Here is a 25,373-nt window from a genome sequence, read left to right as displayed (position 1 = left end):
GGGCCATTAAAAAGTAAATTCCAGAAGACAGGGCCACACATTTTTCAGTCAGCATAAAACTTCTAAGCACATTTTTCTTTTAGTAGTAGTAACTAACACACACACACACACACACACACACACACACACACACCATCACCAATAGAGTTAGGGGGTTGTTTTTACTCTGGAAAATCAAGTTTAGAGAAAAAGAGGGCCGAACAAGATGACTCCGTGGTGAAGGGCTTGCTGGATATAAACACTGAGTCTCAGTAAGAGACCCTATCTCAAAAGACAAGATGGAAAGACCTCTGGCCCCCACACAAAATGTTCAAAAAGTTATTTTATTTAAAAGGAAAACACATTGTACTCTTTAGATGAAAGCTAATTATATAGGAATTCTGTTACTTACTGAGCTGAGTTATCTGTTATTCTTTTCATATGTGCTAAGTTTTATACATTCAAATAGTAAGGAGATGCTGAACAGAATTCCAAATTTGTAATTCTTTAAAGTAGTGAAAATCCAAACTACTAATTTGTAAAAATGCAACAATGGGGGCTAAAGAGGTGGCTGAAGGCTTAAGAACACACATTACTCTTTCAAAGGACAAGAGTTCAATCCCAGCATCCACATCTGGTGGTTCAAAGCTGTCTGTTACTTCAGCTCTGATGCCTCTGTCCTCCACAGGCCTCTGTCCACACACACACACACACACACACACACACACACACACACACACACACAATTAAAAAATGTAACCATCACTAACTTCACAAGATTCTGAAAAGCAAAACCATCTGTCCACTGCTCAGTGAAGGAAGCGCCGTGTCTGACTGTTGTAAAGTGCCCAAGGCGAAGCCGATCTTGCATACTCTTTTCTCTGCTTGACAATTTTTCTTGTGTACTCTGAAAATGAGGGAAAAAACAATTACATTCACTTGGATTTTAAAAGCATACAAGGCAAAGGAAAATACTGAGGGAAAGGAAAATTTAGTGCTAACTCACCTTCTCAATAAGAAGTTTCTTACTCATTGATATGCACTTATTTAATCGTTCTTTGTATTTTTCAAGTAATTTTTGTTGATCATCTATTTGCCGCCTGAGATCACAGTTGGCCTACAACATGAGCACATATAGCAACAGTGTATATGAAAATCTTAGTAATGGTTTTAGTGTTTTGAATAAATTATATAGATAAGATAAACACCAAAAGTCTATTTACTATTAAACATTAATTCAACTGCATAGTAGAAAATACAGAAAATTTATATACACTTTCTAGATAATTTTAGTTATACAATGTGAATCTAAGTTCAGTCTCTCTCTCTCTCTCTCCCCCTCTCCCTCTCCGTTTTTTCATGACAGGGATTCTCTGTAGCCCTAACTATCTTGAAACCTACTCTGTAGACCAGGCTGGCCTCAAACTCAGAGATCTACCTGCATCTGCCTCAGAGTACTGGGACTAAAGGTGTGTGCCACCAACACCCACCCAGTTCCCTTATTTCTAAATGGAAGTAGTATAAAGCAGCTAAAAATCAAATGTGGTAGATCATGTGCGTCACACATTTAAGACAGGATGTGACTTTCTTCTCTTACATGACCTGATCGCTCAACACTTTCTCTACTAAACCGGGACAAGAGTGTAATTTGTTGATCAATTAACTACTTCCAGCCTACTGTGAATAGGATACTAATTCTGTTTGCTCTGCAGGCAGCTATAGGCTCAAAGAAGAGAGGCCTCTCTCTAATTCCAGGGAGTCTGACTAGTTTGCCATTACAGGAAGAGAATTACTCTTGTGGTCTTCCCAGATAGCCCACCCCACAAATTTTCTGAAACACAAGGTCTAGAGGAGAGCCTGGGAATTTCACTTTCTCCAGCAATGCTGCCTCTGCTACTGCTAGGTACTAAGATCCACAAGTCTAGGCCACTCACATAAAAACCAAAAGGCTATTACTTTTGTTCTTTCCAAAAGTACATTTCTATTTCATGTAATTTATATATATAAAGATTTATTTATTATGTATACAATATTCTGTCTGCATGTATGCCTGCTGGCCAGAAGAGGGCACCAGACCTCATTACAGATGGTTGTGAGCCATCATGTGGTTGCTGGGAATTGAACTCAGGACCTTTGGAAAGCAGGCAGTGCTCTTAACGGCTGAGCCATTTCTCCAGCCCCTTCATGTAATTTATATTGTGTTACCAACAAAGACTACTACTATGTACTAAAATAGTGTCTGAGTATTGATTTAGGAATACACAAAACAGAATAAAGGGACGGGGACAGGAGGAGGAGCACTGCATATGGAAATAAGATTTAATGGTAGAGCCTGTAGTCTAAGAATGAATTTTTAATTCAACTGTATAGCTGGTTATCAATATAGAAAGAAATTAAAACGAAACCCTATTTTCACACTGTACCAATATACAAACCAATTCCAGTTCAATCAAAAAAATTGTACTGAAAGATCAATTTTTTTACTTTTAACAAATTTCTGAGATTATAATTACATCCTCCCTGTCCTTCTTCCCCGTTCCCGGCTCTCTTTCACTCTCATGACCTCTCTGTACACTGAAGAACAACCTTAGACGCTTACAATTGCTTCTTTTAGTATCTTTGATAATAATTTAATACACACAAAGTATAAACTATAAACCTAAGATATTTAGTAATGTAAAAACATATACAATCATCAATGATGTACAAAAAAACAACACAAAGCAATAAAAAGACATTTCACAAAGTGGAAGAAGCCAAAAAAAAAAAAAACTACAAACTAGGAAAGGTCCTGGGTTTGATCTCTAACACCCGCACACACGTGCACAGGTACACGTGCGCGCACACACACACACCCCAAATTGGGTGTGATGGCATTCATCTGAAATCCTAGCACTTGAGATATAAAGGCAAAAGGATCAGTAATTCAAGGTCAGCCTCAGCTAAGCTATGATGAGACACTGTATCTCTATTTATTTCACAGAACTAGACAAATAACTGATTATTTTAAAAAGATGCTGAACACTCATCAGTAAACAGGAATGTGTAACAAAAGCACAAGACCAGGTTACAGCTGGTCATCAACGCTGTCAGGAAGAACAAATGGTGTTTTCAATCTTGCCACACCAGGACATGGCACAGATGAGCCATAGTTCTGCTACAGTAACACAATCACTTGGGGGGAAATTTTGGTATTATAATGTACAAGATGTGTATGTTCTGTGTTCTCGATTGTCTTGTTTCCTATACTTAAACAGAGGAAAATCTTGCATTTGCCTAGGAGACATGTATTGAGAATTTCTTAGCAGAATTCTTTGTATTAGAAAAATCAGAAACAAAACACCAGCCAAAATTGGGAGAATCATGCAAATTATGGTATACTCCTTAGAGTCTTAGTGTAGAAACTGGAAGGAACAAAGCAAAGCTTTAGGATTTGAGTCTATAAAATCAGCCCCCAATGGCTGTGTTTTAAAGGGATGGCTGACAGCTAATGATGGCTGACAGCCTTGAAGTGACTGGATCATGAGAGCTTTTACTTCATCAGAGGATTAACCAATAAACTGACTTTAATAGTGGGTCCTGTAGAAGAATTACATCCCTGGGAGGAGGGCTGAATTTAGGTTTTGTCTTGTGTGTGACCCACTTGTTTCTCTGCTTCCTGGCAGCTATGGAGTAAGCAGCAATGCTCTATTACAGGTGCGTCCTCCCGCCACGATGCTCCTGTAGATGGCCCAGGAAAACAAAGCCAAGAAACCTGACTAAAATGAGTGAAAACTGTGAATCAACATAAATCTTCCTGTAAGTTGATCTGCTCATGTATTTTGCCACAGCAATGCAAAGTAACAGATGGAATTACTTTTATGTTACTCATCAACGCGGGTGCAAACGAAAACAACGCTGGAGCAAAGAACCCATACAGGACAATTTCAACAAGCAATCAAGTGTTAAAAAAAATGTATGCACAGTGGTTGGAAAGATGACTCAGTCAACAAAGTGCTTGCAAGTCCAAGGAACAGAGTTTGATCCCCAGAACCCACGGTACAGGCTTGTAATTCCAGTACAGGGTAGGAGAGACAGGAGGATTCCAGGGACTCAAAGGCCACCTACTCTAGTCTAATTGTGAGTTTCAGGTCAATTAGAGACCCTGTCTCAAAGGAGATGGATGGAGACACCACAATTATAAAGAAACACAAAGGAAGGTTGAACACAGGTATCACTGATGCCAGAAGAGTGGTTACCAGTAAGGAATGTGACACCCAAGCTACGTCACATCAATTTAATCAGAATTCCACAAGGTAGAGTTGAAAATTAGTACTTTTGCCTGATGATCCTAATGAGTAGCAAGGGACAAGAAATCCTGCTTTATGCCTTACTCACATTCTAAGTATACTTTTAGGTGTATTTTTAAATTTTATTGTATGTGTGAAAGATGTATGTGTGTCTGAGGTGTGAATGAACAAGCCACAGTATTTGTGTACAATTCACAACTTTGTGAAGTCAGTTCTCTCCTTCCACCTTTATGTAGATGGGGATTCAACTTACGTGTTGTTGGATCTAAGTTACTTACCTAACAGCTTAGATTTATTTATGTACATACCTGTAGTTTCATTTTATGTTTATGAGTGTCTTGCCTGCATGTATATCTGTGTACCACATGCATGAAGTGCCTGAGGAAGCCATAAAAAGCACTTCAAATGCCCTGGAACTGAAGTTACAGAGGGCTGTGAGCCACCATGTGGGTTCTGGGAACCCAACCAAGGACTCTGCAAGAGTAAAAAGTGCTCTTATCCACCAGTTTCTGAATTTATTTTTGAAATTAAATTTTCCATTGAAAATCTCACAGGACTATGGCAGTAATTCCATCCTCATTGGTATTAGATGGCAAGCAGAGAGCAATAAACTATTTAATAGTAAACGAGCATCTGATTGGTGGGTAAATAATCAAATAAAAAATGCATAAAGCTAGTTTTCCCCCCACCCGATAGGGTTTCTCTGTGTAACCCAAGCTGTGCTAGAACTCGCTCTGTAGACCAGCGTGGCCTGGAACTCACGGAGATCCATCTGCCTCTGCCCCCCCAAGTGCTAAAATTAAAGACACGCGCTGCCACCTATCAAAAGTGTGCATTTTCAATTAGAAATGTGTCTCTGTATACAAGTGTGTGGGTGCTTACAGAGGCTAACAATACAAACAGTACTAGAAGAAGCTTACTGTTTTAAAATACAGAACATTTTGCCACATTTAATATTTTCTCAATAGTTTCACTGTTGCCAAAATAAGTCACATAATTTCCCCTCCATGACATATTACTTACCCTGAGCAAATCATCTATTCGACCTTCCTTCTTTTCCAGGTCCTGGTTTTTATTACTTTCTAATGCTGCCAATTTCAGCATTGTAAGATCAGTCTAAATGAAAGAAAGCCACTTTATTATCTCTATCATATACACTACTACACATGAATGTGAAGGCAGATTTTACCAACTTCAAATAGCAAAGAAAAGCAGTCTGTGGTATGTAAACAGATATCTTAGTATAAAGTATAAATGTGAAAACCTTGTGTATATCTGATTAAAGTTCTTATACAAATGCTTTGCACTATACAAAGATCTAGAAAATCTTTAACTCTGCTAAATCAGTTTAGACTGTTTACAACAAACAAGCAAAAACTGCTCACATTTATACGGTAGACATGTTTTGATCCGGTTGGCCTTAAACTCATAGAGATCAGTATCCCTCTGCCTTGGGAGTGTTGGGATTAAAGGCCTGAAACACTACACCCAGCTCAAAGAACGGTTCAATATGTGCAAAATAATTTGTATGCGGCCCAGGAAGTTCCATGGAAATACATTGTTCAACTCACAGACCCACTCTTCAATTCCAAGTCTGAAAATGCATTAGCCAGAAACTGATATATGTGAAAAATAAATATATAAACAAATGAACAACAAGACAGTATGGGCTAGGCATTCAGTTTAGTGGTAGAGCATCTGCTTTTCACTTGCATAGGACCCCAGCAACACAAATCAAAGCAAAACAAAAAACAACCCCTACAAAAAGTGTGATCTGTGTTCAAAATTAATGAAACTGAATGTTAATAGTAGTAATGACACTAATATAATCCAAGTGCTTTGATCTAAGTGACTCTTCTAAGTGGTGTAATCATACAGACACTGAAATGGACTCTACCATGAGCATCACACGACAGCATCATGAAGATAACTTGGATATTAAGTGGGAAACCATTCAGTGAGCAAAGCTGACATGTGGTGACTGTTCTGGCTGCTTTATTGCCCGAGACATTTGCTCGAGTGTATAAAAAAGGGTTCTAAGATGATACTTCAGTTCCTCTGCCCTGAAAACATCAGTAAGTTAGCTCTTATGCTTAATTTTACTTTACAATTATATTCAGAACAAACTATAAACATTTTAAAAAATAAACATGGCCAAAAGTCTCCTAAGTGACAGCAAAACTGTAAAGTTATTACTTACCTGAGCGATCTTAAAGGATAACTGCTTTGGTTGTGTAACAGGGTGGTCCCCAAAAGCTAATGCAGTAGGAGAAGGGCTATTAGGTCGAACCTAGAAAATACGGTTAAAAAAATAAGTTTCTACTAAGCAATAACATTTCTGAAGAAGATTTTTATTTTATAATACCTTTTAAAAACTTTTTATTATCATCTATTTAACCAGTGAGCATTCTTGAGTTCCTCCTACATGAGGCCCAATGTGAAAAGTCATACATTCCTTAACCAAAGGGGAGCTTACATTCAAGATCCATAAAACATTAATGCTTTATAAACAAGGTATAGCCAAATCATTCTGAGACAAAAATATTAAACAGATTATCCTCACTAAAAGAAATCACTGAGCACGGTAGCTCATATCTTTAATCCCAGTACTTGGGAAGCAAAAGCGGGTAGCTCTCTGTGAGACCCAGGCGAGAAATGGCTACAGTGAGGTCCTGTCTTACACAAACAAACAGAAAGGGAGGGAGGGAGGGAGGGAGGGAGGGAGGGAGGGAGGGAGGGAGGGAGGGAGGGAGGGAGGGAGGGAGGGAGGGAGGGAAACAAGCGAGAGAGGGGGGTGAGAAGAAAAGAGAGAAAGAAGAAATCAAGCATAAAAGGTCTGAACAGACTTCTTAGTATTAGACTAATAATGCGTGGTCATAAGACCTCTGAAATCATATCTATTAATGAGTTTTACAGTTTACGTAGTCATCAGTTTAAAAGAGAAAGCAGTGGATGGCAATACTGTAACAATACTATCTCAGCTTTCAAAGCTGAATTTCAGCCTTCCTTTGAAAATGGCAACATACAGCATCCCAGTGAACAAAATGTGTGAGCACACTAAATATGTTTACAGACAAGGAGTAGAAGAGGATATAGAAAATAAAAGGGTGCTTGAGTAATAAATTCTACTTTTTATAATTTATGAATTTATAACTCATTTTCAAAATACTAAAAGTCAACTTTATTTTTCTGGTTAAATAATCAACTTCCAAGTAAATGAAAAATAAAATCTAAGATGCAAAACAATGCACATAAAACTTCTGTCTTCAAATGTTGGAAACAAATTTTTAAAGTTACAAGCTAATTTTAACATCTTTCTCCTATGCTGAATGAACTTTTTATTAAGAATTCCCCTAAATGATTCATGATTGCTTTTATGTTAAGAAATTTAATCAATAACAAAGTTAAAAATCAGAAATTAACAACTGAATACAGAGAGAAATGCTACAGCACTTAGTTTAGCCCCCACAAGCTCTACAGAACTTTTTTTCTTAATAGAATAACACTACTGGATACATTTAGTCAATTCAGGATAGCTTCAGTCTAAGAAACTCATTTTTTTAAAATCCCGAGGCAGGGTCTCAAGTAGCCCACAACAGCCTCCAATTCCCTCTATAGCTGATGACGCCTAGTTCTTGTTTTTTAAAATATAATTATTTACTTATTTATTTTATGAGCATGGGTGTTTTGCCTGCATGTATGTCTGTGCACAACATTAGTGCCTGGTACCTGTGGAGACCAGATTCCCTGGAACTAGAGTTATAGATGTTTATATGCCATCATGTGAATGTTAGGAATCGAACCTGGGTCTTGTAGAGTAACAGCCAGAGTGCTCTTAAACACTGAGCCACCTCTCAAGCCCCATCTTAAACTCCTAATCCAACTTGCTTTCATCTCTTTTAAGTGCGGACACTACAGGCATGCAACACAATGTCTGACTAAAGAAAAAAAATCACTTTCAACAATAAAAGTTCCAGAAGAATCACACCACTAAAGATGATTCAACTCATGAACTGAAGTGATTTCTCTTTTAAAACACAAATATGACTATATAAAAGTTAACAACAAAACAACACATTATAAATTATTAACAATATATAAGCTTCTAAGACAAAGACAATGCCTAGTAAAATCTCTGGCTAGTAAAAACTTACAGATGAGGAAGGAGTGGAATGTGAGTGTGAGTTCTGCGGAGAACGGATTGCAGGAGGGATGCCTCTTACCGGACTTGAGCCATTTCCACCCTGGTACTGAGAAAGAGAATTGGGAAAGCATAATTGCTCTTTTAGAGGAATTAATTTTCTGAGGAATTAATTTATATATACCTTATTTTATTTGTGGTACAGGGGAGTGAACCCAGGGTCTTACACAGATGGTCTGCATCCCCAGACCTAACTATACTTTGCTTCAGATAAAATTAAAGTCATTTAATGGGTTCAGCTAACAAAGCCTAAGACTGCATCATATAACAATGCCTACTACTTTATCTTCTGACTCTGATTTGTTATTGTGGTCCACTCAAAGACAAATCACCCCCAAAGTGAATGTATTTCTTTGTTTTTCCTCAAAAGCTTAGTAGTTTTCCTATAATTTTTTCTTTTAAAGAAAACCAGTAAGGGGCTGGAGAGATGGCTCAGTGGTTAAGAGCACTGTTTGTTCTTCCAGAGGTCCTGAGTTCAATTCCCAGCAACCGCCTGGTGGCTCCAAACCATTTGTAATGAAATCTGGCGCCCTCCTCTGGCGTGTGGGTATACATGGTGGCAGAAAGTTGTATACATAATAAATAAATATATCTTTAAAAAAAAAGAAAACCAGTAAGTCTCTAACCCCAAGAATTTAAAAAAAATATATTTTACACATGATTTTAGTGAACACAACCACCTTAGGTCATTATTCACAAGATATGCTCCAAATATTCACTGCAATACATAATATAATTGTATAGGACAAGTCCTTTCCCTCTAACAACAAAATCTTTACAAATCCCTTTCTTTCTTATGGAGTTCACGCCTTTGTTGCACACAGAAGTCACCAATCTTCTCCACAGCACTTTCTTCCTAGTTCATGCCTCTGTACCAAGACCACTGATGCTTGGTTCCTCTTAGTAGTTTATTGTCTACTTCATCTTTTATTAATATTGTTACTATTATCATTATTATTACTATTATTATTTTGGTTTTTTGAGACAAAGTTTCTCTGTGCAATCCTGGTTTGTCCTGAAACTGACTCTGTAGCCAGGCTGACCTTAAACTCACAAAGACCATCCTGCTTCTGCTTCCTGAGTGCTGGGATTAAAGGTATGAACCACCACTGTCCAGCCATCTTTTAATAAGTTTTAACTTAAGTTTGTTATGAATGGCAGAAATGGGAACTAGCTAGTGTGTTTACTAAACAACTTCCTACAACCCAACAACTTTTCTTCACTAACTTGTGCTGGGATCCAGCCTCCAACAGGATTCAGGTCCTTAGACAGGGAAGGGGTGTCGGCATAAGGAAAAATTCTGACTACCAGGTGGACTGTACTCAAGTGGCCCCAAATAGCTTGAGTCGTCTTTATATTTAAATAGAATTTTTCTTACCAGGGTTACATGAACAGCCTAATTTTTGACTTTTATACATCATAGTTTAAGAACTACATTATAATCATTATAAAAAGTCCCATTGTTCCCCTTTATGGTTCCCCAAATACACTTTCCCAGCTCCTGAATAACCTTATTCTAGACATAGAGCTCAGCATTTTTGCAGGCTTAACTAAATATCCACCCAGACACATCCTGCAGCACTGATGTCAGCTGGCAGCTACTTGTGGTTACAAAGCTTAAAAAAAAAAAAAAAAAAAGAAAAGAAAGAAATTCAAACTCAGCCGGGTGATGGTGGCGCATGCTTTTAATCCCAGCACTCGGATCTCTGTGAGTTCGAGACCAGCCTGGTCTACAAGAGCTAGTTCCAGGACAGGCTCCAAAGCCACAGAGAAACCCTGTCTCGAAAAACCAAAAAAAAAAAAAAAAAAAGAGAGAAAGAAAGAAAGAAAGAAAGAAATTCAAACTCAAACAATTCTTTTATGCAGCTCCCTTTCCTCCAGAGGGTCCCACGTCTCAGTCTCTCTGGAAAAGGCAGACTTGATAAGGTGTTCTTCTCCCATCCCACTGTTATCATACTTCTAACAATATGAGCGCCCGTGTATGGTAAAGATGATCTTTCCATCCGATATTTTACACTATATTTTTCCCATTGGATCATACTAGATCCTATCATTGACTATACGCTTGCTGTCCAGGGAACCTACTCTCAGCAGTTGGCACCAGGCACATTCCTGAGGCTTTTCCCTATTCTGTGTCTGCATGCCCTACTCCCCCTTCCAGACGGTGAGACATGGTTAATGTTCTGAGTGCTGTTTTCTCAAAATTGTCTCCACTGAGCCAGAAAAGTTCCCAGGACTGTGAGTTGTAGTTAGAAATTCCAGATAAGAGATTTGAAAAGCATTAACCCCTTGCTGAAACTTTGGGGAAAATATTTGAGAAAGAGCAGAACTTCCAGGGAAAATTACAGCTATTGCATGTATGACTGACAAAGTAAAACTAAAAACAACCCAAAGAATCACCAATAAAATGAGAGAGAGAAGAGCCTGCAAGTTGCATGAATTTTGCGAAGTCCTATGCTGTCCCATGGACTAGTCTGCTTCCACGGATGCCTTGTCCTGTAGCATGCTGATCGAGACTAGGCTACACGGCTCCCGACAATCTAGTGCTTAGCTTATCATCCAGTACATAGTAGGCACTCCAGAGACTATGATTATTTGGTTATTTATCCCTACCCTCAAGCACAAGTTCTTAATGATATTCACTGTGAGTGGCTCAAGTCAACTAAAGGGCAGTAGATAATTTCGGGTTAGAAACATTTACACTGGATTCTGTAACTCCCCCCACTCCCCCAAAACAACCACTTTGGGGGATTTTTATTTTCATGCTGTCTGAGCTTAGCTGTTGTCCTGATCAGCCAATTCTGCTCTCACTCTCAAGTGAAGACATCTTTTTCTACTGAAGAAGTAACATTTGTTGTTTTAACAAGAAAATCAATCTTTTCAAATAGAAACTGGAAACCAAAAGTATGCAGAAGCAAGGAAATAGTCTAGATTAAGAAGGACTAAAAGCATAGCTATCTTTTTCAGCGCATCTTCAGAGCCACATCCCTACCAATTATTTAATCTCTATCCACAGAGTTCATTGTAGCCAAGAGAGGAGAAAGCCCATGCTGACAGAAGTAAGACAGCAGGTCTACTCTGTCTGCAGAGTAGACAGTTCAGTTACCCCAGTTCAGTCTGCAGTTCCCCTGTCTGAAAACAAAAAACTAGCAGCTACCTTTACCTACAAGTACATAAAGAAGCACTCTGAAACTTTAATGTTCCTAAAAAGGGAAAAATTATACAATACCAACATTCTTCTCAAAGGCTGACTTTGTGCTTCAAAGAAATGATTTTCAGCTTGTAAAAGAACTATACTGAATTAGGAACCGGAAATAATTCCCAACAAACTTACTTCAAAATAGTCGCTAATCTTGTGGCCACGTCCCCCAATACTTTTTCCTAAAAACAAAACAAAAGGTATAGATTTAAAAGCCAGTCATGATTATCTCCTATCAAAGAGAGAAAAATGACAAGTTAAAACATTTATTTAATTTAAAAGTATGTGGCATTTTAGTAAGGTAATGATAAGTAATAAAAACAATAATAATCTTTATAAATTTATAAAATTTAATAAAATTACATTTTAAGATATATGCCAATTTATGAAAGTACCAATTACTGAAAGATAGATAAATAACATTAAGGGTTTTCTACTTCCTTCTCACCCAACCTTTCTCCTTTCCCTAGCTGGGCCCAGGGCTTCTGATATGTTAAGCATTTGCTACCACGGAGCCCCATGACCATCTCCTCAACAAAGGGAACTTGGTATTTAAAACATTATTAATATTGTTTAGTATCTATTAATCTCAGAAAAGATAATCAATAAACTGAAAAGGATAGTAGCAACTTTATCTGACAAACTTAAACACTTTGATGATGATGATAAAAATAAAATAATAATAATAATAAAAAACTCGGCTTCAGTTGATACAAACCCAAATCTAATATTTTGGGCAAACAACAACATACTTATTGTCAATGTTATTTTGTAAATTTTTTTTTGATTTTTCTTTACTTCAGCTTTTCTTTTTTGATTTAGGGTCTCACTATGTTTTCCAAAATGTATTTGCTGCAGCTTATGAGGACATATGTTTCAAAGTCTGTATTTAAATAACTGTTCTTATGACCATATTGATAAGTAGAGTCATCACAGGTCATACTGTTCCTTACATGTTCTGACCTAAAATGCATTCTCCATTAGTTTTAAAAATTTTATTATTAGTCGGGCGGTGGTGGCACACGCCTTTAATCCCAGCACTCGGGAGGCAGAGGCAGGCGGATCTGTGGGAGTTCGAGACCAGCCTGGTCTACAAGAGCTAGTTCCAGGACAGGCTCCAAAACCACAGAGAAACCCTGACTCAAAAAAAAAAAAAAAAAAAAAAAATTATTATTAAGAAAGGTTGTATTTTCTTTTGTTTTAGGAAGGAGGGGTTCATTCTTGAATTTTAATTGTGGAGAATACATGACTTCTTCGAGGAGTAAACAAAAAATCTAGTAACATCAGTCAACCTTTGCATTATATAAACAGACATCAATTCAATTCTGACTTATTATTATGTGCTCATTGAGTTTCCTTAACTCTTGGTTTTATGTTATTTATTTAATTTGTATTTGTGCACAATATGTGTGCACACCTGCACGGTTGCCACTTGGTAGCTAAAGGACAACTTGTGGGAATCAGTGTTCTTCTACCATGTGAGTGCTAGGAATAAAACTCAGACATGTTTGGAGGCAAATGCCACAACACACTGAGATGTCTTACTAGTGTAACAAATACATCTTAGATGCCAGGCATTGTGAACAAACTCTGTACTTAAGGTCCAACAGTCTTAAACAAAATTGAGATTTTTTTTAAAATTAAATAAGGGCTTGGGAAACAGTTGCTATCCAGAAATTGTTTTTAAAGATTAATTTATTTATTATGTATACAGTGTTCTGCCTGAGTGTATGCCTGCAGGCCAGAAGAGGGCACCAGATCTCACTACTGATGGTTGTGAGCCACCATGTGGTTGCTGGGAATTGAACTCAGGACCTCTGGAAGAGCAGCTAGTAGTGTTCTAACTGCGGAGCCATTTCTCCAGTCTGCTCTCCAGAAATTTTGATAAAAGTTTCATACAATGTTGTTTTGTTTTGTTTTTTTCTTTTTAGCAGTCAGCTGGATTGCAGAGACTTCATCCCATGGAATATTCTTTCTGTCCCTGGTAACATCCCTGAAGACTCTGAGTCTTAATGAAGAAGGGATGTTTTGGGTTGCCTACCCAAAAGCTATTTCCCTAATTCTTTTCCACTAAATGAACCCATATTTTTATGTTATACCCTTTCCCATATATATATAAAATATTGAATTTCCAGAGGAACCTGCTCCTATATAGACCCCTCCATGTTTTCTTTCCCTCATCTAAGTCTAATTTTAATTAGGAACCACTCCTCCAAAGTACATTATGATTAAGGAGAAAAGTCGCCCCACTACCAGTTTCAGAGACAGGTCCGATTTCTTAAAAGCACTAAGTATTTCTGCTAATAGTACTGGCTATGGAATGGAAGCATGACTTAACACAGTCAAAAGGTTTACTTCTGGGCTGGAAGGTCACTTCAAGGAGAGTTGGGAAGGAAACACAATAAGCCAGTGTCATTCTAAAACATACGTTCAGTGAGGAAAAGATGCTGAGATCTAATTAGGCAACGATCTTCACCCAGAAGACCAGGCATTTCTGTGGACTGCAGAGCAGACAGATAAAAGGCCGACTCTTTTTTATTAAATGTTTTTAGTGTTTGGGAGTGCATGGAGTGGGAGGTGGCAAACACAGTACACATGTGGCAACATGGAAGTCCCAAGGGAGGAACTCAAGCTGTCAGGCTTGGTGGAGTGGAGTGCCTTTAACCATGGCTCCTAAAACACAAACCATTAACAAGTTAACTACACCAGTTTAGAAGCCTCATCCTATTTAGGGATTTACTTTTAAGATCTTGTCAGTCTGTTGCTGAAATAAGTTAATGTACCTTTAAAATGAAGTTCCATGCCCACTAACCACAGGTTGGATGGCTACTACAAGAAAAAAGGGAGGAACTGCAAAGTGAGGCTGAACACACTTTATACCTTAAAAAGGCCACAGACGAAGCCCTTCCATTTCCCAGACAACTGCTGTAATACACCCTTTGATTTCAATGCAACATATAAGTGGTAAAGCAGCTCATAAGCCTAGATCTTACGGCTAAAACCTAGCTCCAAAACATGCAACTCTATGTATAAAATCACGTTATACTGTACATCTTTTCAGGGCCCAAAATAGTAGTATCAGTATGCTATCTATTAGAAGAAATCATATCGTCTGGACTGGAATGCTGGCTCAGTGGCTAAAGTTCTTATTGTTATAATGTGAATTAATGTTCAGGCCCCAGAACTGATGAATTCCAGCACCCATGTAACAAGGCAGACACCTTACATACACCTGTAACCTCACTCCAAGCAGGGTGGGAACATGAGGATTACTGGGGCTTGCTGGCTTCCAGCCCAAGCAAGAAAAATGAGCCCTAGATTCAAGGAAGAGACCCTACCTCAAAGAACTAGGCAGAGAAAGAGGAACGCTGGCACTCAACACTCTCTTTTGTACACGTGCACAAACACACTCACTTGCAAACACCCACGCACATACACTACACTCACAAAGAAAATTTTTAGAAGAGATCATGTTTAGCTTAATAAAAATAACTAAGTTTATATCACAAAAAGCAGATATAAAAGGATGAAATAGGCATAACAAAAAACAGGTAGTGTAATTATTCTTGCAATTATTTTCAAAATAAAGAAGAGAACAGGTTGCTTGTTTAAAGTGAGATATAAAACTTGTACTTAAAAACAAGAAGCTATTAATATTGTAATTCATAAGAAAAAAGAAAAGTAAAGAAAATAAAGAAATGCTTACCAGATTCTAGGCCCAAATGAATGACAAGGAAATGTTAAAGTCCCTACACAGTAACCATGAGCTAACTACCTACAGTACAAAGGCCTGCAGGTTCATGCTTTTATTATTTCTATGTGAAGTACAGTCCTTAGCTATTGTAAATGCAGATATAATAGATATAAAATTTGCAAACCACAAAGCACTTATGCAACAGTTACAGTCCCGATTAGTTAAAAATTAAAGTAATGCATTGTAAGTGTGCACAGTCTCTGAAGGAAGATGACGTCTGCTTACCCTGACTACTTTCATTCTGACTTTCTGCTTTTCTCTTTCTTCCCCTGGATGACTCAGATTGTTTCTTCTCTGGTGTCTAAGGAAAATAAGTTAACAAAATTTTAAATTATGCTCTTAATATGCAAAATTATTACTGTCAATGTAAAAATCATCTTTACTTTTGAGGCCAAATAAAGCATTCAACAATGCTCACAGGATGCAAATGAAATCACCGACATGCAATCTATTTAGAAGTTATAACTAAAGTTCACATTTACAGAATTTGGCTTAAGGGAAAACGAGAAATATGAGAATTGGCCCTTAATATTCTTAAGTGAAGAAGAGGAAAATTAACTGTTTCCTGCTTTTTTACTACTAATAAATATTTTGTCTATAAAAAGTAAATTTCAATGAGGAAATAGGGACAGAACACAAACTGACATGCTCAACCCAAACTAAGAGGCCATTCACTTGGGTGCTCGGCAGGTATTACTCAAGAGCAATTACAGCAAGCACATAGATTATGCTCTGAACCAATGGTGAGCAAAGAATGGCCAATAAATCAACTCTGATCATGTGTTTTTGTATAATCCATAATCTGAGTATGGTTTATACTATTTTTTGAGACAGATATCCACTTGCCTCTATCTCTTCAGTGCTGAGATTAAAGACTTGAACCACCACTCCTAGCTGCAACTTTGATTTTTTTTTTTTTTTACAGATATATATTTTATCTTCTCCCACCTCTCCTTCTCACTACAGGGTCTAGCATGTAGTTATTACTAGACAAATATATGAATGACTACTTAATAACTTACTCAAGGTTTGCACTACTAGTGCTATATACCAGGAATTCAAATCACATTTAGTTTTGTGTAATCCTAAAGTCCAAATGCTCTTTAAATTTTCTCTACTTGACATGCTACATGCCCTGAATCAAAAACTAAATGAATTAATGGCAAGGTATTTCAAAACATAACTACACACCTACCTATCACACATTTTCTCTTCGGTTTTTTACTTTACAATCCATAGATTTTTAAGGAAACCCTGTAAATCTACTTTTAGAGTACTACAACAAACAAAAATTTTTGTTAACATCTTTATGAAGAATCCTAACCCTGTATTAAAATAAAAGCAAGTGTTTCAATAATAATTTATTAATATTTCTTCTAAAAATCTATGCCAACAAATATATATGTGAAGAGAGGGGTCCACTATGTAACTTTGCTTGGTCTGGAACTTGCTACATAGACCAGACTGGCCTTGAACTTACAGTGATTCTCTGCCTCTGCCTCTTGAGTGCTGAGATTAAAGGTGTGGATCACCTCACCCAGCCTATAACAAATGTATCTAACACCTAAGAAAATAAGATTTTTCAGAGTAAGTTAACGTCACACTGGATGTAAAGCACACCAAGATCCTACTGAGTTCTATCTTTAGATTTTGACTAAACAAACAAAAAAAACCATTAAAATTTAATTCTGAAAGTAATACTAGAATCAGTATTTTCTGGTTTACCCCAAGGAACACTGGTTTACACAGGCTAAGACCGCTATATTTCTGAGGAGAAAGGGTAATGTATTCACAAGAGGCAAACAGATTTGTTCAGTGCAAACCATTAAAATGCTAACACTCCAGTTATCACAAGAGAGCTGGGATGGGATGGTGGTATATTATATACAAATTCTCACACATATTTGGGAAAAAATTCATTACACAGTACATTCAATAAGAATATTTAAGATAATTTTCAAAAGGCATATAAAGTAGTACTTATAAAGGCTTTCCCCCCTCTGAACGCAATTTCTCAGTAGGAGGAAATGAAATATACCTTTGAGGAAACGGTAACTTCACTTAAAGGAGGTGGAATAGTGAAGTCACGATTACAGTAAAGAAGAAAAGCCACAAGGTTCACATCTCAAATGAGATGGGAGTTTGAGGAATGACAAGGGAAGAAAAAAAAGACAAGTCTAAAATCTTTAAACTATAATGCACAAAGGAGTGGAAACAAGTGGAAAAATTCAGCACTTTCTAAAGTGAGTGAGAGACAGGGACTGTGAGGTCATGGCACGCTTAGCTTGTAAAGTGAACATCGTTACTGAGTGCAGACCGTCTCTCCTTCTGGGATCCCCTAAAGTTTCTCCCGTGTGCAAATCTTTCACTTTGTGGATATACTTGGAGTTGTACAGATAATATGTTAATAGTACAGGTACCATAAGTCCTGAATAGACTAATAAACCCTTCATCCATTATGTACATCAGAAATCAATTTCTTATCAATCTAAAATACAATACCATTAGCATCACAGGAATGTGGGGACTGGTTAAGGAATACACTTAGAACCCAGCACCTGCTATATAACTTAGCACACAATGATTTTTTTTATGTCAACATAATTATTCATCCTATATGTCCATGCATTTTGTTTCAAAACTTTAATTATGTGCCATAATGTAAAAGGATTAGCAGCTTATGCCCTAATAAGCTTGCAAGTAATTTGTAGAGTGTGCAAAACATTTTCTATTTATGAACACACTTGTGTGTGTGTGTGCATGCATGTGTGTGTCACAGAACATAGTTTTAGGCCCCCAGCAACCCTAACACAAATTTGTGTGGACTAGTTTTTGGGTTTAGATCTAAATAATGTAAGCAATACTGATATTAAACAAAACAAAAATATACAATGAAGACTACCACTATCAATTCTCTAAGTAATTCGTTCATACACAGGCCTGTTTGAGGACTTAGAATTTGTGAGGAGAATGTGCAGAAACTCAGCAAGTATCTAATCACTACAGAGGCACATCACTGACAAAGTTTGGAATCTAACTGCAATTTTCAAACTGTTAAACTTATGTCTGTAGAGAGAACAGGTTGTAGTCCAGAAATTACTAAAGGAAACATAGAGAGCTAAGGCATTAACCTACAGAGAGACAACCTATGGTGCTGCTGCTACCCACAACTGCAGACACAGCACCTTATTTTAATAAGATTCTCCTGTGAAGAAGCAATGGTTCCCTTAAAGCAATCTAAAGCCATCAGTGACACTACCTGTGTATTTTCATGAGGTGTAAAATTGCATACATCAAATACTCCCTATAGAACTTTTCAATTTTTTTACTGTTCTTGCTTAATACACTGTCATTTGTCCTTCCTTTTCTACCTTTTCCAACTTACTAGCTGACCTCAGTAAGGATGAACAGAGAAGTCAAAGTTGGATTTGTTTTAGAGTGAGGAGAAAATAATGCATGATCATAAAAGGCCCGAGAATTCCAACACACAGTAGAAGAGTGGTCAGGAGAAAAATGAAGGAAAGGCTAGCACTCATAAAACAGTTTAGCTTTACGAACGCCAGGTCTGAAACACACTACTCTGGCATTTAATGTTCCAAGACATTTGAACTCATATGGCAGAAATTTACAAAGTGTTTCCTAGCAGTTGAAAATTTGCTCAAAAAACAAAGGTAAATTTTAAAGTACTCTAGAGGTGATATAATTAAAGCTCTACTTTCATTTAAAACTTAGGTGTTTATTTAAATAAAACTTTTACAGTTAATCATGCGGTTTCTTGGTTTATGCTAAAATGTGAAACTGTCTTTCTTCAATGCAAATAAAGTTGAGACAAGAACACAGAATCCTAGTTCTGTGGCAAAACGAAGGGCATAAATCATTATGGATTATCTCTACAAGTCTCAGGTGAGATTACTAAGTTTTCCCCACAAAGGGTTACAGCACATCAAGGAAAAGGGGGTAGGTACTGCCCTTCGCTCTCTTTCTATTTAGAGTTCACAAAGCTTAACAAAACATGCAACACACATCAGATAATATATTAACAAAATTACTAATAGCTAACAGGGCTATATTTAATTTCTTTCCAACTAAACCTTTAAGAAATTACACTTTAAACACAAAGAAAAATTATACTAAGTATCGTTAGTGAAATATTCATCAAGCCAATGACTGATTCCAAAAGTACACTTCATTGTCTGAATGATTTATATCCACACACCGAATTCAAGGATGGTCACTGTAACCCAACTTTTACCTAGAGTTGCTAAGAATAGTTAGTGTTCAATCTTTAATTTTTTAATTTTAGTTTATGTGTATGGGTGTTTTGCCTGTATGCATGTATGTGCACCATGTACATGCCTGGTACCTGCGGAGGTCACAAGACTGAATCAGACTCCCTGGAACTGGAATAAAAGATCATTGTATTGTAAACCCCCATACAGAGACTGGGAACTGAACTTGGGTCCTCCACAAGAGCAACATGGGCTCTTAACCACTAAGTCATCCTGTACTCAGTGCTCAATTGTTAACCACATTTTTTGGCAGAATTTGTTAAACTAGACTGAGAAATGGTAATGATGGAAAAATCTTTGTTACTTAATAGTACATATCAAAACCTCAATCCTTACAAAAACAGTCAATGCAAATTAATAGCCCCTCCCCAAGAATGTGAAATGTGTAAAATAGTCTGTTTTCGGGGCTGGAAAAATTGTTCAGTTGTTAAGAGCACTGACTGCTCTTTCAGAGGACCAGGACTCAACTCCCAGCACCCACATGAAGGCTCACAGCTGCCTGTAACTCCAGTTCCAGGGGACCTCACATCCTCCACCTTTGCAAGCACAAGTTTGAATGTGGTGTTCAGGGATACGTGCACACAAAACACCCATACAAGTTAAATAATAATTTTTAAAAGAAATTCTGTTTTCTCTAAACTTAAAGAACCAGATCAGAATATAGCAAATTCTGCTGAGAAATTGTTCTTGCTTCCTTGATGTTTTATTTAATTTTTTTAAAATTTATTATGAAATACGGACATTCAAGGATATTTTCAACTATAATGACCTGGAATTTGAGTAGTCCATCTCTGAAAAAGAAACAAAACTTAGTAATGAACTATTATCTGGAAATCTTTGCAAGAAACATTGACCCCTCAAAGGAAATCTGTTATCCTGCTAACTCTAAAACCTACCATAAAAGTTTATATATTCAATGCTTTGGAAACATTATCAAATAAAAGTTTTTCCATGTTACTCTAAGTAAATAAAAACATTAGCTATTTCGAGTGTACTCTAGTCTATGATATATTGCTCCTATTATGTGACGGTACCATAATATTAAAGTGTGAGAGCATCAGCAAGAAGGAAGTGGGTAACCACACTCCAATATCAACAGTTACACTTTTCAAGTCTGCACATTTCACTGTCTTACATGACATGTCCAGCATCTAAGACCTGAGTTCTAACAACCATGTTTCTTACTATCCTACCATTCTAACCTAAGCTTTTACTCGGGAAACTTACAACAGAAGCCCCGTATGTTAAGGAGAACACACTGTCTTCAATATTGGTGGACAGTAATTTGGTGATTTAGAGTGTCACCTTCTCATTATGTAGCATAACTGTTTATTGACATTTTCTTTTCTCTGGCTTTCCCTTTAAGACTTCGCTAAGGGCTGGAGAGATGGCTCAGAGGTTAAGAGAATTGCCTGCTCTTCCAAAGGTCCTGAGTTCAATTCCCAGCAACCACATGGTGGCTCACAACCATCTGTAAAGGGGTCTGGTGCCCTCTTCTGGCCTGCAGGCATACACACAAACAGAATATTGTATACATAATAAATAAATAAATATTAAAAAAAAAAAGACTTCGCTAAGTAGAATGCACCATAAAATAGAATCAAGTTGAACTTTCTCCCTTATCCAAATTATTTTGTCAGCAGCTTTCAAGCTACAAAAGCAGAATCAAGCAGCCATAGAGAACACTTGTTAGGATGAGATCAGTGGGTTTGGGAAGCAATAACTTGAGATAATTCACCATGCAGTCTTAACATTATGAGAGTAATCACAATATGCAAAATTTAAAACGGTGGTTTCAATTTCTGTCCCATTGTAACAGACAAGAAGTGGTAACTGCCTTTCATACCTTAAACACAAGTTTCTAGTTCTACACACACCCCCCTCTGTGCTGTGTTATTTCTTTAAAAAGATTAATTTCCTTTAAAACTTTTACTTTCTGCCTGCTTTCCTGCACTTATCATGTGTGTGCTGTGCACAGAGGCCAGAAGAGGGTACTGGATCGCCAGGAACTGAACTGACGGCTGTGAGCTATAATATGGATGCTGGAAACTGAACCTGGGTCCTTTGCAAAAGTATCAAGTAACCTCTCCAGACCTGCTGTGTGATATTTTTAAGTGTGACTGCTGTGTCTGAGGATATGAACTGCTGGACTGGAGAGATGACTCAGAAGTTAAGAGCACTTGCTGCTCTTCCCCAAGATCCTGAGTTCAATTCCCAGCAACCACGTGGTGGCTCAGATCAAATGTAGCACTTGCACAATTCAAAATTTAATCTCAATGACGATATCAATCTATACTTAACAATATTAACATATGAGGATACCTACCAATATTTCAAGAGCTATACACAAGGAATAGGAAGGATAATATAGTGTACCACTCAGTAGCAGACCATCTGCCTGGGACACAAGAAGCTCTAAATTCAGTTCCCATTGACACAGACACAAACATACACTATTGTTTTCCCGACAACAACATTTTTCTCGGGGTTTTGTGATTAGTCTTGATTTTAACTGTTCTTCCATTCATCCATTGGCAATGATTTTCAATTTACAAAGCCTTTATTTCTGAACAGAGTCTCTATTTCAAATCCAACTATTTCTACAAAGACACCTTAAAAGATCTAGAAGTGATTTTGATGTATCATGGGACAAAGATAAAGCTATCTAAAGTAGCAAATTATGAATTTCCTGTGTAATCATCTCTAAAATTAAGAATATCACTCTAACCAGGCAATGGTGGCTCATGGCATTCCCAGCCCTAGGAAGGCAGAGGCAGGCAGATCTCAGTGAGTTCAAGGCCAACATGGTCTACAAAGTGAGTTTCAGGACAGCCAGGACTGTTGCACAGAGAAATCCTGTTCTGAAAAAGTCAAAAAACAAAACAAACAAACAAACAAAAGTACTACTACTTTTATGTTAAAGAGAATGGTTCAACAACTAAAAGTGCTGGCTGCTCTTTGAATTAGAGGATCCAGGATCATTTCCCAGAACTCCAGTTTCAGAGCATCCAAAGCCCTCTTCTGACCTCCCATTACCAGGCATGCCCGTGTTACACAGACATACAAACAGGCAAAGCACCCCCACACAAAAAATAATAGTACTACTACTAATAGTACTACTTCTTATAATTTCCTAGTGCAATTAAAAGCCAAAATTGTGCCATTATAGCAGAAAAGTAATTAGACCATAGCAAATTCACAGGGCAGAAAAATATTTCAGAAAATGAGAAATAAGGAACATTAGTAAAATATTCACAGTATTTTGTTGTCATAAAAATGTATTTTCTAGTATTTTTAAAACTCTACTAAAGAATAAAATACTGCCGGGTGGTGGTGGCGCACGCCTTTAATCCCAGCACTCGGGAGGCAGAGGCAGGCGGATCTCTGTGAGTTCGAGACCAGCCTGGTCTACAAGAGCTAGTTCCAGGACAGGCTCCAAAACCACAGAGAAACCCTGCCTCGAAAAACCAAAAAAAAAAAAAAAAAAGAATAAAATACTAAAAACAAAATTCTCAGCAATGTCAGCTTGAGCTCAAAGCTCCACTCTAAGAGTCACGTGTGTGAAATGAACACTTGTGATGTGCTCTTATCCCAGACGCTACTTGGACTGCAGTATTGGACAGCTGCTCCAAACGATCTCAGACCTAAAGATTCTGTACTCTAAAAGATCATTTCTTTTCCGAAGACTAACTAGGGTTGATTATTTGGTAAGACAGGCTTTTGAATTAGAATTTCTACCATTAACTTGCCATGCGTGTAACTATGAGCAAGTGACACTCTGTGAGCTTGTTTGCATGTCTGGCGATTTAAATTTTAGATAGTTCTACTCACCTCCATGGTTAACATACTTTACTCCCTCCCCTCTGTTAAGGGTAATCTTTTATCAAAAGAAATTTCTTCTCCCACTATTAGAAAGCTAGCAATACCTGAAGGCATTTCTGGCTACCAAAATGCATAAATAAGGGCTGTAGAGATTCTGCTAAACATCCTCACCAATTATATAGGACAGTATCCTCTGCTTCCCTGTAATTATCTGGAGTAAATGCAAAGCCTCGCAAATCCTGCTCTGGTAAATGTGTAAGAATTATTTGTAGCTAGCATACTGAAATTTAACAGGGAATATTTCAGAGACTGGGAAAACACAGGATATTATGGATAGTGTACTTACATATCTTAGTCCTACAAAAAAATTTTTTTACTCCTAAAATGGTAAATACTCATAGTTGTAAACTACATTTAAGAAGTTTTTTTTTGGGGGGGGGGAGGGGTGAAAAGATGGCTCAGCAGTTGAGAGCACTGACCGCTCTTCCTGAGGACCTGGGTTTAATTTCCAGCACTCACATGGCAGCTCACAACTGTCTGTAACTTCAAGATCTGATACCCTCACACAGACATATATGCAGGTAAAACACCAATGCACATAAACAAAATAAAAAAATAAATTTAAAAAAAAGGTCTTTGGGATTCTCACTAACATGGAGGAGTGTAGAGTTCAATCTTGATGCCTAAAAGTCTGAAAGCTGCATCTTTAGATGAACTTAGTACAAGGCATTATCGTCTTAAACGCTAGGTAATGCGAGCACCTAAGGGTGGCATGGATGGGCCGACAGGAGGATGAAGAAGACCTTCTGTGAAGGAGAACGGCTAACAGTGATGTTAACTTACTCTTTCAAGAAGCATCTATTGATCATCTACTAGAATATATCAAGCACTATACGAGACTGAACTTAGAAGAGTTCCACTTAAAACAAATCTCACTTTTCTATTCCAGGAAGTTTTATATTAGAAAGCTTGCAGGTTTTTCTGCTTGAGAAACCAACCATATTAAACACATTTTCATAAAGGGTAATATTTAACAATGTTTTGTTTGCTTGCTAAATAAATGCCTAGAAACTATCATTTCAAAGTTTTTAGAGTGTGAAGAAATCAACATTACCTAAAAAGAGCATATCAAAATTTCCAAGTGGGTAAACTGGGTGCTGAAACTGGGTAGCGGTGGGGGGAGACCATCTCAGGAGACTGATGGATATGCCCTTCCTACTTTATAGAAATGAGGTTTGATATCCACAGCCCCACATCTGACTTGTCCTTCATTCCCCCTCCCCTTTTAGGAAATTAATAATGTATATATTTGGCCAACACAAAACTAGCAACAATTTTCTGTCAAATATAGATCCTTATTAAGAATGTACCCTTTATTGCATGGTACTTTGACTGCCCCGCCCCCCACCTCTCAGTTTTCCAATACAGGTTTTTCTGTGTAGCTCTCGCTGTCCTGGAACTCACTCTGTAGGCCAAACTGGCTTAGAGCTCAGAGGTTTGTCTGCCTCTGTCTCCCATGTGCTGGGATACTTTTGTTCTTTTTAATAAAAGTTACAAAAAAATCCAGGTATTTTGCAAGAATTTTTAAGGCCAATAATTCGTTTTAACTGTGGTCTGAATAAGAAGATACATACTGATCACTATCACCAAACACTTCTCTTGTATGGTGTCACCTCTATCCACAGTCACTGTACGCATACTCACTGTACAGAGCGAAGCTGCTTCACTTTATGTCTTAGAACAACTGACATGGTAAGAGTTCAGGTTTTGGAAGGAAGCAAAATAAGGAGCTACCACTAGCAAAAGGATAAAAACAGAAGAACCCATCAAGAACAGCATA

The 25,373-nt window shown here is 37.4% G+C and overlaps 1 protein-coding gene across 1 annotated transcript in view; it reads right to left on the bottom strand.

Moving 5' to 3' along the window:
• The window catches only part of Tlk1 (tousled like kinase 1), a 108,926-nt gene that overhangs the window by 30,511 nt on the left and 53,042 nt on the right, over positions 1–25,373 (bottom strand). The window contains exons 4-10 of the mRNA XM_057754848.1: positions 15,648–15,723; positions 11,804–11,850; positions 8,423–8,518; positions 6,469–6,558; positions 5,292–5,384; positions 986–1,096; positions 750–886 (exon numbers count right to left, since the gene is read on the bottom strand). Coding sequence (XP_057610831.1) covers positions 750–886; positions 986–1,096; positions 5,292–5,384; positions 6,469–6,558; positions 8,423–8,518; positions 11,804–11,850; positions 15,648–15,723 — 650 coding nt within the window. The remainder of the gene's footprint in view (positions 1–749; positions 887–985; positions 1,097–5,291; positions 5,385–6,468; positions 6,559–8,422; positions 8,519–11,803; positions 11,851–15,647; positions 15,724–25,373) is intronic.

The sequence above is a fragment of the Chionomys nivalis genome, chromosome 22 (genome assembly GCF_950005125.1).
Source record: "Chionomys nivalis chromosome 22, mChiNiv1.1, whole genome shotgun sequence".
Lineage (NCBI taxonomy): Eukaryota > Metazoa > Chordata > Mammalia > Rodentia > Cricetidae > Chionomys > Chionomys nivalis.
The sequence above is the reverse complement of the archived record's forward strand: the minus strand, read 5'-3'. Positions and strand labels throughout refer to the sequence as shown.